General features: G+C 37.8%; 1 protein-coding gene across 2 annotated transcripts in view; it reads right to left on the bottom strand.

The window, feature by feature from the left end:
- Positions 1–10,485: 10,485 nt before the first annotated feature.
- Positions 10,486–15,248, bottom strand: part of Tasp1 (Taspase 1) — a 65,151-nt gene continuing 60,388 nt past the window's right edge. For both annotated transcript variants that reach the window (XM_081758912.1, XM_081758913.1), the window contains exon 9: positions 10,486–10,748. In XM_081758912.1, coding sequence (XP_081615038.1) covers positions 10,608–10,748 — 141 coding nt within the window. In that variant the 3' untranslated portion in view covers positions 10,486–10,607. The remainder of the gene's footprint in view (positions 10,749–15,248) is intronic.

Here is a 15,248-nt window from a genome sequence, read left to right as displayed (position 1 = left end):
CATGCTAAGTCTCTCCTCCCACACACTAAACCTCTTCATAACATTGTCCTTGATAAACACCAATAGATTATCGCTTACGTCACACGTCAATCTGTCTTTTCCTCACTTCTACTTAAAATAGTTATCAAACCCTAATTTCATTTTAAATCAGTTTCTTATCCATCTTCCTAACAAGGCTTTTATATTTCCTTGATTCACACTTCTTTTTTCTATCACTCGTAATTGTTTCGGAGTAACTTGTTTCTCTAAACCGAGTGAATATATCTGCTCTTCTCTTTTTGTGATACTGTTAAGGTGATTGGCTGCTAGCTACGAATCAGTTACAGGAGGGCATTAGTTGTCTCGTAGTATTTAATCTCTGTTAATTTCCATGTAGATCAAGATCACAGCGTTTGATGAAGCCAAAATGTTTAGCTGGCTACTGTTACGAGATAAGTTTCAGAATAAAAATCGATTTACTTTGCTCAGTGATTATTTTTTTTTTAATAATTATAGTGCAAATTTCTGTTAAGAATTTGATTTCTTGGTTGGGTCAGACAGCTTTCTATCGGATAAACATTCATTGCCATGTGCAAGCAGTATTTGCTTCAGGTAGCCATCCATCATATTCAGTTTTTGTATACATTACATACATGTAATATTCCTATTCCAAGTTCTTAATCGATCTCAGTTCTTGATTTCCAATTTTTCACATGGTTTAAAAAAAAAAGGAAAAAAAGCTGGACACTATATTACTGCTTTAGGCTATAAACTATTTACAACCCCCATGCCGTAAACGTCACCAAAACCTAGTGGCCCTGCCACCGGTAAATGTCGATCTTCTATATAGCGATGCGTCGAAGGGTTGCCGCTAGTGTGTCACTGACAGCAGGGTTACATCTGGTCGAAACAAATATCTAGAGTCGGAGTGTTGCAGTTATCACTGCGTTGCAGCGAGAACATCATTTTGGTCCGCGTTCCTTCGATTCGTCGCAGAGAATCGCGAAGGGACCAACACGAACTATCGCCACTCATGTGCATACGGTTATTATTATATATTATTTTTTCCTGACAAACTGTTCCTAAAGTAAGCTCCGGGGGGGGGGGGGGGGGGATGAGTCAAGAGTAACCCCTACCTCCACATCATGAAGTGAAAAGTATTGAGATGAGTGCGTATAATTGTATGAATTTAGATGGCAACTGTCGCCGATATCATTAGAAAATGGATATGGGAGAACTATGAAATAAAGTAAATAGACGCGCGTCATTTTGTTATAAAATTACATGGCGAACGCATTTTATCTGATCCCAAACGGTTATCGTCGAATATACACGGTTAAAGGAGCACTCTGATTGGACAAATTAAAAAGACCTCAACGATTTATCCCTCTACAAGCAGTGTTTTTCTTCATCGTCTCTGTGGCGAAGTCGGAAGAACACGCGCGTAGTAATCAAAGTTGGTGGTACGCGCCCACCCCGGGGCAATTTTTTTGTGTGTGTTTTTTCTATACTCACCTTAATGTAAACAAATCACATATGCAGGCGATTTAATATATTTGGGAGAGAAATTTTGTGGTTCATTGGCATTTCGTCATGTCTTTGCCGCTGGTAGTATAATTTTCAAAACGGAAGTGGGGCCACCGCGGATCGTCGCTGCGGGGCCACAAATTTTTGGTGAGATGTCGCTAGTTGCTCATCGGTAGTTCACGGACGCTTATGGCAGGGGGACAGAACACCTACGGATCAGAGTGAACAAAAAGACCCAACTAAATTTTATTTTCCTTCCTCAGGTGACAAGTGATGATGGCAGGTAAAGAATTCGAGAACAATCTTAATGTGAACCTGTAGTATACACTGGAGAAAAGAATTTTCATTCTGGAAAAGTAGGTATTGCGTTTGATTTACTAAACCTCATCGTGGCACGCTATGCAGAGGCACTTTTCCGGAAAGCATCTCCGAATAAATCAACCATTAAACATCTATATTGAAGAAAACTGAGGGGAATTTCATATTCCTTCAGAAGTGGCAGACCGACAGTTCTCACTGGAAACATATTGACGGATATCAATGAAGAATGAAGACCATGTTTTTAGTACCTCCATAGATCGCGTTACTTTTAAATGACTCTGCAGATACACCTAGAAGTAATAAAATGTAAAAAACAGATTTTTAACATCGTTAAGGTCCATATATGCACATCATTTCCCTATGAAGTTTACTCCCCCTCCCCCCGCCTTTTTGCCCACAAAAATTGAACATCTCTTTGCTCTTCACAAGTGGATGACTGTAACATATGTGATATATTTGCTCCATAGTTCACAATTCTAATGCTAGAGGTTATATTCACACCTCATCGAACAACTGCCGATCACAGTACGAACTTCAAAATACTTTTCTTTCGGTTTTCACGAACCAGCAATGGCTGTCTTACTTTGACGGGATTGACAATACATTTTTTTTAAAAAAGGAAGCAATTTTATATTTATCTATTATTTTTTCGTCAAATACCCGTTACTTAAAATCAATTATTCGCATGTTAAAATCTTTGCTACTGGCACCACTGATTCTCCTACAGTGTGACTGACTGCCAATGGTGACTCGACGTCGTACTTCCTTAAAGAAGCTGTTTGACTTAGAAATGCATTTTTTGCAAATTATTTCCATTTGTAGAGTTGAAAATTCTACAAGGAATGGTGCTTGTTTGATCGCGATATGTTCAATCGTTTGTGAGTAACAGAGGAAAAAAGATTTTGTGATGACGTCATACGTGGGCAAACTGCGAGAGCAGGCTTCCATACACACAGTGCCAAGCATTTCGTTTGTGAATGGTGCGATGGCACGATCTAAAGTGTGATTTCCTTTTTCAGAACTGATTGCAAATACTTAGAAATGCCATGTGCATGTAGAATATGATAATATCTGATGATGGGCTATACAAAAGTTTTTATACTATAAAACGTATTTTTTTCCTACAAAGCAGAAGTTCGTCATTTTACAAAAGGAATTAAAAGTTTCGAAGCCAATACCACTTAAATAGATGGCGGAGGAGATTGCTACAACACCTAAGTACCGTTTCTTTAATCATGGTTCCGATTCCCAAACATAAGTATGTTTATTTTCATGTTTTGTTGTAATTTTTAATGATGGCCCTATAATTTTGTGCTTCAAGGTATGTACAGGAACGTGGAATATGCGGCAAAAATAACCTCTTTAAAGTTTGCTAGAATACGAAAAATACTTTACCGGTTTCATCATTGTCACTTGATACAGAAAAATTAAACGAATCAATGTCCTGAGAAACACTATCATCGTCACTGATTCCATCTACAAGCCGATATATTTCACTCCCCAATTCAGATTGTACAGCAGTTGTATTTACATTTATTTCTAAAACATGAATCATGTTCATGAGTTACACCGTCGCTAAGCTCTAATGCCCCGTCTTGACTGCAACCGTCAATTGCGACTTGTACGATTTTTTACGTACGTAACTGGACAAACATCGGCGCTTGTTCAATGGCTCGAATTCTAATCTTTTCAATAATATACTTGGAACAGCATTCTTTCTCAGTTTGCGGGTAAATGATTCTTCTGGCATTAGCTTTTCTTTCAGTAAACATTACTGCTCGAAGTTGGACTCTTCCAAGATGTTTGGAACAAACACGAGTTTCAATTTGGCACAAAATTTTTCCTATTGATTTTCTTGAGCCATAATTTATATCGATCTGGTGATTTCTAATGACTTGGAAACGTAAAAAAATATACTTTATATTCCTCGGCTTTAACCGCACGAGAATTACAACCGAAAACACAGCACGTATTAGGTATTTCTAGTTCACTTCACAGTCACAGCACTTGCTGTACTAACACGAGTTTTCTACTTCGCACAGGTGTTTCTTTCAGAAAAAAATGTTCCGAGGGTCACATTTTATTTTCACACGGTACTATTCTATTTATTATTATATTATAGACGTATTATTTTGGTTTGCTCGGGAGGGGGGTACTCTGAGACAGTGCCCCACCTAAAAACACGTATGGAAGAAACACTGCTTCGCACAGCACTACGTAATCACTACTCTCTCTCTCTTTGAGCTCCTCCGTGGCTAAGCGGTTAGCGGACACGCCTTTGGCGTGGGAGACCCGGGTTCGATTCCCGGCGGGAGCTCATGTGGTTCGGATTCCACGTTAATCAGTAGGTCCACGTCTCATATAGCCTCGCTGCTGAACGGGACGTTAAACCCAAACTCAACTCAACTCAACTCTCTCGCTCTCTTTCTATTTTTTTTAAATACTAAGGCTGTAGGGAAAACAACTAACAAAAACGTCCCTCAAGAATTCAACACAAAGCAAGATTGCTAACGAACCCAAAATAATCTATTTAAAATCCGTTGCGCTAGGTTTATCGGCTGTACACGTGAGGTGGTTGCTGACTCACATTAAATTCCTTGCTAGCCCACGTGTGACGTCAGCATTTGCGATTCATCAAAAACAAACGCCTATAGAAGCTGAACGAGACGGCCTATCAAGATTTTAAAAAATACGTGTCTCTTATTTTTTTTTTTAAAAAAAATAACTTTCTATTGCACCAAACTTGTTTGTAACTCGAACTGCTCCTTTAAGTCACAGATTTTTTTGAGACGCGCAGAGTTTCGGAATGGAAAGTGCGAGCGCCAGTTGTGAAATAATGATAAATGTTGAATCTTGTGAGATTAATGCAGGATTTTGATTCAATCGCAAGCCCAAACTACCATAACTTGCTTGAAGCTGAACTTAATTAATCTAAGTAAAAGCATCTAGCATCTATTATCAATATATTTCAGTCTACGAGAATCCTAGCCATATAAAAATTTGCGATTCTGGAGTGAATAAATTCTTCGAAGACATCCTGGGTACAATCATGGTTATTGAAGACGTGTCCGTTCAAGAACATCTCCAGATGCTGGAAAAGGTGGAAGTCAGCGGGCGAGCATGCTGGATATGCATGTATCCTTTGTAGCGCCAGTTATTCAAATTGTTATCGTGTAACATGATTAGATCATTGATGTTGACTAACAGGGTGTCTACTATTTCAGACAAATAAAATTCCATGACTTTTGCAGGTATTCCAGACCAAAACAAAAAATTTCCAGACTATATTTTGATGAAGTTAAGTATCCGCTATTCTGTATACACTTGTAGTTTTATATCTGTTCTCTTAGTTGCGACAGATGTTATAAAAATATGAACAACGCTTAAATAAGTACCTATTTATACCTGGCAATGTACTATTCAAGTGATTTACTTCTATTAGATTCTTTGTTATTCCAGGACATGAAGTAGGGCTAATACATACACACAGATATATGGATACTAGCAAGAATGTCGTTGCGAGATACAAATATTGACGAACATTGTGGATTTTAGTATTCTAGATTATAAAAGTATTCTATATTTAGTATTTTTATGTAGAATACTAAATACAGAATATTTTTTATGATCTAGAACACTAAAATCATATTACTGGAGAGATTTCTCATGCGCTCATCAACTTCGTTGATTTCCTTTGCTGCCTTTTCAAGTTTTTCTTTTCATTCTTTTTGTTCACTTCTTCCAACTCTGCGTCTTCTTTCTTTCTTTCGAACGATTTTTCTCTGCCTCAGTTGCCTGCTTTCTTCTGAGAGCCTCTTCCCATTTGGCATTTGTATTTCTTGCTCCATGAATTGTTTTGAGACTGGCATTGCCTGAACACCTTCGTGAAACGACAGAGTCTTGTACTATTCTCTGTTCAACTAAAGACACTTCGTGTAGATTATCCACAAGAAAATCCTTACTCAATGAGAAACTGCGTTCAACGGAAGCGTTTCCGTGTGATAATACTAGAATTATCTTAACGAACGCTGAAAAGTTGTTCCTGATGTTAATGTCAATGAAGAACCACAAGTGATCGAAACGATCCTTAGTCACGTCAAAATTCTTCATTCTTGTGATAACCGAATCTTCAGTACAAATTCACTGTAAAGTCATTTTACTTCATCAGCAGCAGGGCCAGACAAATGATAATTCTCTGTGTACTGTTATTTGTTCCTCCCCAAGTCTCTTGTTTAAAACTGAATCGGGAGACAGACATGCAGCACCTTAAGTAAGTTTGTATTTCAATAGCAATTTACACAGAATATTTTACAAAAACCTATTAAAATATGCAAACAATCCCTCCGAAAACAAAGGATATTCAGTTTAGATAACTTCACTATGATTTTAATGTTGTACGTGTTGTAAATCCGACATTAACCTGCTTAATCAAACACAGATCCTTACTGTCTTCTAGGCAAACTTTCATCAGGTCTTCAGAACTTGTTCCTTCAATCTCAATGGATTTTTTTTAACAACTCTAATCGTAAGATACTTGAGAAGTTTTAAGTATTTTGCCATAAGGAAAAGGAAGCATTGGTGAGTATGACTGAAGTTTCGTAAGGTTGAATATCTGCAGCAACGATTTGGAAGAAAGCTAATTTAACTCCAAGCAAAGAATTCTTAGATATGATTTAACAATTTTAAAACTGTCAAAAGATGGTTCTCGATACTACACGAAACTGAATCGACATACTTCTTCGCTGAGTTTTGTCTACTATATTCACGTTTTCTATAAGAGCACTTGCTAGAAAAAATGATCTTATTAGAAAGTTACAAGTATACCAAAAATATTCACAGGAACTACCTGCAAAATAAAAATAAACATCACAAAAGACACGCGGAACGCCAAACTGCATTGGCAATGGAATATAGAGGAAATAAAATAGGAGTTTTAAATCTAACTAATGTAGATACGCATTATCTTATAAATTAGAGTTAACCATACATAGTTAGGTTCTAACTTACCGCTACATTAAAACTCAACAAGGTCAAAACAAGTGTTATTGAGGACTTTATTGGGGTCACCAGTTGCAATAGCCTAGCTACACTCCTAGATATAAGGATCATATTTTAACGTGGAGATCAAAAAACACGAGCTTCAGACGCAAGGGTTGCCAACTCCTTTCAGAAGTCCTTTATTGTATGATTGCTGTAGCGAAAAGTTATTTTCCAAACATTGTGCAGACAAAATGTGAAAGGAATGAAATAAACCCAACTTTACCAAAAATTTCCAGAATATACAGAAAATTCCACGACTTTTCCATGTTTTCCAGACTAGTAGACATCCTGACTAATGGCCGAAATAGACATTTCAGATTTTGGTGCAGTTTGTCAGTATTCGGAATACTCAGACGTAATGATTTACCTGGATTGAGTAAGCTGTAGTGGATCAGTGCAGCTACGAAGTATCTGACGCTCACCAGAAACTTCTATGAGTAAGACGTCAGCTCTCGAAAGGTTTCAGGAGTAAATGTGAGATTTAACACTAGTGGAATATGGTTGAAAAATGGATCGTTTTCATAGCGCAAGAGCAGCAGCAATATAGAGTGGAATTTAGAACACCAATATGTTATATTCTCGGTCAATTTGTGTGGCATCCATTTATCCATAGTTTCTCCAAATGCAGTGCTATAGTCGAATAAACAACGCAGAATTCCTCCGTAACCTCTCGTGTCGTTTCCGCGGATTTCCTTCGGTGATCACTTACCTTCAATTTGTTGTCACTTTCATCACCTTATTTTTCAAACATGCGTCACTACAATAGAATTTTCAGAGCAAACTTTGCACTGTATATTCACACACACACACACACAGACACATTGTTCGCAGTTCATTAATGTTTCGAACTGGACAGGCGCTTTTGCGAAAATTGTGTTTTAGCATCCTATTCTCAGTCTGAAAATAGACGAAAGTATACATTTTCTATGGCCAACATATCCAGAAAGTGCAGAATTTAAGCTTTCAAATGATACGTAACATAATAGTATACAGATAGTATGTTTTATGACCACAACCACGTCTCAAAGTGAAAGACGATACATATTCGAGAATACACAAAATCTTTATATATATATATATATATATATATATAACAACCCAACACATAGCAACATCCTATTAGCTATGCAAACTATCAGAAAATCATATGGATGGAAGCCTCCAAGAAGATAGTCGCTTTACTTTGACCTGCGCGAGTCACGCTATTTTTAGTTACGAGTCGCCACTGCGTCCCAGTATATCGCGTGTAAGGAAAGGCATTACTTATTGATTCACCCTCATAGGATATTTGGATCAATGTTGGACATAATTTGTCTCAATCATCGACTACTTTTGTTTTGTAGCCTTTTTTAAATGTAGGGATTATTATCAATTCTTTCCATTTCTTAAATTTTTCTTTTTCCACCATATTAAACATTTATTTAATTAATGTGATTTCTCCCTCCTTGAGTAATTCGGCTGGAATACAAACAACTTCACGAAGTGTGTGATTCTTTAATTTTTAATAGCTGATTCAGTTTCTAGGTGGGACAGTTCCTCAACCTGTTGTTCTCCAATAATAATAATAATAATAATAAGTTACATGTCATAATTTTAATAGTTGTGACCATTGCTTCTATGTTAACATAAGAATGAACGTCCTTTAAGCAAAGTAATAAAACGTTTTACGTTCAAAAATCTTCATCCAATTTCAGTGTTACAGCTTGAAAACAACTAATCGCATTTAATGAAACGTCTGCAGTTGCGTTGGCTTTAAAAAAGAGAATAAATATAAATTTGTTACCAAATGCAAAATAACTGTAGTTTCATCAAGTTTTCAGTTCATAAATGTTCAATGTGATCTCATCTGGTCGCATGGCACTCACCAAATCGATAGTCGAAGTATTCCCATATTCTGAACACTGGCGGAAGTTAGAATTTAGCGAGTTGACTATAGTTGACAAGAGGTGCCACTAGCATATGTCGCTCATGCACACTAGTAACATCTCACATCAACCTGAACACACATTATTTCGAACAGTAGGCATTTTTGAACGTAAATACGATAATCTGTTTTCAAACAATAATACTCTAAAATTGGATGAAAACATTAGAGACTGTTCGTGACATCCAGCTTCTTAACTTGCCATACTGAAAATACCAGCTGACATATATATTTAGTTGTTTGCACATTAATCCTTTCCGCAAGAAAATATTTTTGAACTTGAAATGCTTGGGTGAGACATGCCTCCATGAAACTGAAACTAGCTAGTAAGATCAATGTATGATGGACCTTGCACATTTCAGAGAACTTCAAATCAGCTGACAACTAGACTTGTTTCTTTTTTTCTCAGAGAAGATACTGTTCAGTGGCGAAATTCGAAATGGCTGTGCTGTAAACAAAAACGAGCAGAAGTTCTATTGTGACTTACTCAGACACAACTGCCAGACCATTACAAAATATCCTGAAGTTGGTAACTCGATTTCATAGGAAGTTTTTGCTGTAGTTCCACACGTAACTACAATCGACTAAAGAAGCGAAGGCTAAACAGTGGCCCACAAGTATTTCATCCGCCCCGTAAATAAAAATGAAAAAGTGTAAATTATTTGTTCCTTTAAAAAAAAAAAAAAAAAAAAAAAAAAAAAAAAAAAAAAAAAAAAAAGCGCAGCAGGAAGAATGCTGCTGGCCATCACAATGTACGTCAATCAAAGTTCACTTTTAACTGTAAAAACGTTTTCTTTATCCTTTCAATTAACAATCCATTCTAGTACCAGGCTGATTTTTGTAAAAATGCAAATTTTTTGTTACTTTCAAATTTTCGTAGCTCAGTCCCTAATTGGCTGACGCATGAAACAAGCAGCAGGATCGGACAAAAATTCAGAAAATGTACGACATGCACATTCAGCGAACCATCTGCTTAGGAAGTGGGCAAGAAAAGTGGAAACTGTCCCTCTAAGTAGTGTTCTTTATTTTTTTTCATTCTGGCCCGCATCGCATTATAAATTGGTCATTACTGCACTAAAAGATTAGTCGAGCAGTAAATGTGATATAATTCTGATATTTAATCTTTCATCAACGATGCTCAACTCTTCAGACTTACAGGTACGAAAACATTCCGTCTGATTATGGACACGAGTCAAAGGTCATATCGAAAAGTGCCTCTCAGTTTTCCTGGTAATGTTTCATATGATCTTTTCAGATCCCCAGGGTCCTCTTACAGAAGTCCTGTGAGGACATGCAGAGCGTTCCATTCGATACACCCTCTAACGTCTTCCTATGTCACTTTCTGTTTAATCCGTTTATCTTCAGCCGCTAGTAATTTGAAACACTACATATAAAGCATTTCCACTATGTTGAACAAAATGAAATATATGCTTTTGTTTTATAAATGTGAGAAGTATCGGCATCCAAGATTTGTTGAATTGCAAATATATAAAAAATATATACATACTTAACTGAAATACTTACTATCTTTGTAACAGTGCCATTATTGTTCTTAAACCGAATTAAATTAATTAAAGTTGAACAAAACATAACCTTGGTGTAAGTTTTATAATTCAGATTTGTTGGAGTCTGGGTTTACTTTCCATCTTAAAGCGTTTAGGTGGATTTATTAGTAATAAACAGTTACAAAAAAATTAATAGTTCTCAATATATTTTCTTTAAAAATTGAAAACGTGACATAAAATATGAATGAAGACAATATATCAGGAGATTTTTCTGTGGTGAGTCTTTGGCAGTTGACAACTCTTTCTAAGGACTACTGCGTCTCCTCAGTCTTTTCTGATTCCTGAGCTTCTCCAGAGGATTCATTCCGAAATCCACTATGCTTGAAAGTAATTCCCTCCACAACGATCGTCTTGCCAGGGCTTCCAGTTGAAGGCAGTGTTGAAACCCGGCTCTGTGAAAATAATGGAAGTTCAAATTATAATAGAAATTTTCTAAAATATAGTGTAAATCGTTTCCTTAACAAATTTCCTATATAACTTCGTGAAAGTTTGAGATAGAATTTAAAATTTTTGTCAATTGTTTTAAAAGTACAGAGGTGTTTCCGTTCTATGGTGACGATTTCAACTTGCGCTAACCTTAAGAGAAATCATGTTATCAACTTTGAGAGTGCTCTATTTGATGGCCTTGCATCTGGGCAACTGCCCAACAGCGAAGTTTTCACTGTAGGAGACTGACACGAAGTGTAGTTATGTTAAGCCGCAACTACTCCTCCTGACAGGCTTTCCATAGCTCTTCAATGGTGCGGGGTCCCCCGTGAGACAAGGCTACTTTCAGGATGCCGAAGGCGCAAAAGTCCATCGGTGACGCATCAGGGGACTTCACTGGAATGTCTGTGAGTAGAATAACACAAATTCCAGTTCCTGCTACCATTTGTTGGAGGAAGAGGCGGGTTGAGCGAGATGTGTGACTTGACGCCTTGTCTTGATGCACCTACACACGATTCTTGTCCCTCCCGTAGAGATGGGGAATGTCAAGGCGATAAACGGGTGTCAGGACGTTAGCCTGATAATATTCCAAATTCACCTTTGTATTTTTTGCTACACGATGTATGGCCAGCTTGCCCTGATACGAGTATCCAGCAATGATCATGAAACCTGTGCCAAAACTTTCCTTGCATTCAGTAAACCTCTTTGAAAGTCTCTCAAACCTGTTAATCAATATAAAAATATTGCACGTCGCTTGTGACAGTCATCCAGCTAGACACATGCTTCGTCCAGTATTACAACAAACTTTCACTTTTCACCGGCCAGGTACCGCTCTTACAGCTTTCGACAGTTGGTGCGACGTTCCTGGATATGTCTTGGCAAGAGCTTATGAACACGTTCCTTCCGTCGCTTTACCAACATCAAATCGCGGTGAATGATGGTGTGCACTGTCTTCAGTGATGTCTGAAGCTGATTCGCGATACCCTCTCTGTGGGTGGAGTCTCTCTGGTGATCAGAGATCCTACTTCCTGAATTCTGATTTGTGTGCAGCTAGTGGCAGGCTGCCTCTTTGTGCCCCACAGGAATCATCCCACGCCTCGCCTTACCTGCTCATTTCAACACCCGTGATATCCATTTTTGGACACAGTCAATCCACGCTCCTTGCGCAGTTTGATAATGGCACTATAACTGTAGTTCACATCGGAAAGGCCTCCCAATAAGCACTTATTTTCGGCGGCATTTGTCCTGATATACATTTACTACACCTGTCACGCACAGTCAATGATCCAAGGTGGCCACACGACTGGAAGCTTCCTTCTCTCTTCCCGCTTCCTGGTGCTGCACAAGGTGTGTAATTTGTCACCATAGATCGGAAACAACTTCTGTACAACCCAATCTTTTCTACTTTAATATATATTAAACTCCCTGACTTACAGCTAACTAAGGGCTATGGTTGACCAGCCAGCGGGGCAACGCACACCAAGCAGCCATCAAGACCAGAAATTAAAAATCGAAACTATACTTGTCAGTACAAAAGCACAATCTCACCACAAAAACTCCCATACCTCGTAAAGACGTGTGTGGAAACGTACTTTTTAATACGAAACCTCCAAGACTGCGAAATTCCGGAAAACCCAAAACAAAAAATACCCCTTAACACAAAGGAGAAGCCAAAGACCGGAGGAAGTGAACCAAAGCCAAATACGAAAAGAAGAGTAAAGGAGCAACACTCCAAAACCAGCAAACAACCCGGAATCCCTTGGCCCAACTAAAGGCTGAGCGGGGGAAGGAAAGAGAACCATAAAAACATTACGCAAGCTAGTCTACTACGACGCCTTGCGCAACACTACGAAGCCAAACAAAAAATAGGAGTCCCAACTTGGAAAACCCCGAATACGGCTTCAAAGAATCAGATATGAACTTGGTTGAATACGCCAAAGTATTCGAAACCAAACACACAAAATATACTAAAAAAAACTGAACTTGAAATAAACAGACGAGTTATTGAACACCACAGACAACTAGAACCAACACTAAAAAAAAAAAAAGGTGGAATTTGCTTTAGAGGAGAGCAAATCTCGCTTTAGCCCACATAATACAAAAAGAGGCAGTCCAGAGAAAAACAAGTAGCTTTGGACTTCCCAAAAAGAAATATTCCAACCACAACAACAACAAAAACGAACCACAACCGAAAAGAACCAAACCACACAAAGACGGGAACAAAAACACCCCACAAAGAAAACCAAGAAAGAATTCGATATAAGACCTCACGAGTTCCTGAAGAACTTCCCAAAAATAAAACAAAAGAAAACCACCATCAAAAGAACAAGGGTCTCTCTGAGGACCACCAAAACTTCAAAACAGAGTTAAAATTTTACATACCCAACCCACGCAAAACTGAAAAACCATAACCAACAAACCCAACAAAATAACGACGAAAAGAAAGAAAAAAAAGAAGAGAAAGGAAAGACAAGCAGAATCAGAAAACAAACAAACAAAAAAAAAAAAAAAATGAAAAGAATCGTTAATACAGAATATCTCAAACAAAATTCCAACCTGCAACCAACTGAAAGTACTGGAAAAAATTTTCCACTCCTCAACACACGAAACAATTCGGATTGTTCTGGAAAGGAACCTGAGAAACTCACACAGAAACTGAAACAAAATTCTACCAAATAGCAATAAAAGACACAACAAACACTCCTCAAAGAATACTGACAGCTTAGAAAAATAAATCCCACAGACCTCCTATACACCACAGACACCAAAATTCTACAATCAAGCATGAAAAGCAAAAAAAGAATAGCACTCGCACCAAACTATTACACCCCGAGACATGCTGGGCAAAAAAAGAATACGAGGGAGACATTCTGTATCCACCAGCCTCATCACTAGACGGGAGAGGGCTGGATAGTCTGATGTATATTATTATACTAGACTGGGTGATAAAACATTTCTCCTGCGCAAACATACAGACACAGGGGGACCGGTTGCCGGTCGCCCATGCGAACGACTACGTTCACATAGAGCTAACTCAGATAGAAACGGGCCCTAAGAAACCTTTATAGGAAAACAGAACTGAAGCCCATCGTGAAAATAATCCTAGGCACCAAACAAAGACTTGAAACATAAAAACCTGCCAAGAACCATAGATGTGTGGAATCTCACCATCAAAGCAAACCAAACCCGATGAAACTACCGGGATGTAGCAAGATAAAAGACAATGCTGTCTCCTAGAGACAAAAATACACCACGCGCCCACAAACAAACAAGAAACTCTGGTAGTATCAGGAAGAAAAAAAAGGAAAAATACCAAACGAGGGATAAACAGAATCCTATCCAACCAAGGAAATCGGAAACACAGAATGAAAAAAATTGAAGCTAGAACCCATGAGGAAAGAAAGAAAAAAAAAAAGTCAAACATCCAAGCACAAACCAAAAAAGAGAGATCGAAAACAAACCACAAAGAAAGGCCTTAATGCAGACCGAAAGACCGGACCAAAAGATCAAACAAACAAGAATTAAAAGCAAGTGAAACAACAATAATAACAGAAAAAATACCGAGACACGAAAAACGAAACATAATAAAGAAAACGGAAGGAACAACAACAAAATAACGAAAGAACAGAAACAATAACCATATTTATAGTGAAACAGCCACGCGTGTGGCCACATCGACATAAACCAAACTATTTAACTAATAATAATAATAATAATAATAATAATAATAATAATAATAATAATAATAATAATAATAATAATAATAATTATAACGAAAAACAGAGAAGGAAAAAGGGAAAGAAAAAAGGACGATATACAGGGGAAAACTAAAGCCCCCTCTGACTTTTTATACATCACACATATAAATATGTATATATAACTCTTTGCACACAAATGCTGGTAAAAAGGAGAAACCGAGCTCTAGTGAGTAAAGGAAAAGAATGCTAGGTGTAAACAGAGGAACCGGACTCTATGTCCCGCCTGCACACTTGAAAATAAAGAAGCGAACTCCCTCTTGCCTCATGATGCTATATCACCACCAATTTTTTTTCCCCACTGGGAATCGAACTTATGACCAAGAGCACTAATCATTCTGCTGTACAATACTGATCTGAATATTTACATTTCTTAAGCATTGTTCTCGAGTGATTATGTTAATATTTTAGGTGACCAATGCTGTTTCCAATCAATCATGCAACTTTCCAAGATGATCATGCACCAACTCACTTCGCTGGATGTATTGAGGTGTATTGCACGAACATCGTGAGGAACTACACCACCTCCCCTGCCCAGTCCAACCTCCAGACCTTAATATTACAGACCTCTGGTCAGTTGTGGACCTTAAAATCCCAACAAGATATTCTCCTCCATCCTCGCTGACGGAATTCATGCCGTACTGCATGAGGAACCATACAATATTCTTCTGAAAAACATTCATTTCATGCTTCCATTCCACGACGAATCAG

The sequence above is a fragment of the Thermobia domestica genome, chromosome 5 (genome assembly GCF_964235325.1).
Source record: "Thermobia domestica chromosome 5, izTheDome1.hap1.1, whole genome shotgun sequence".
NCBI lineage: Eukaryota > Metazoa > Arthropoda > Insecta > Zygentoma > Lepismatidae > Thermobia > Thermobia domestica.
This window is presented reverse-complemented; position numbering and strand designations above follow the sequence as displayed.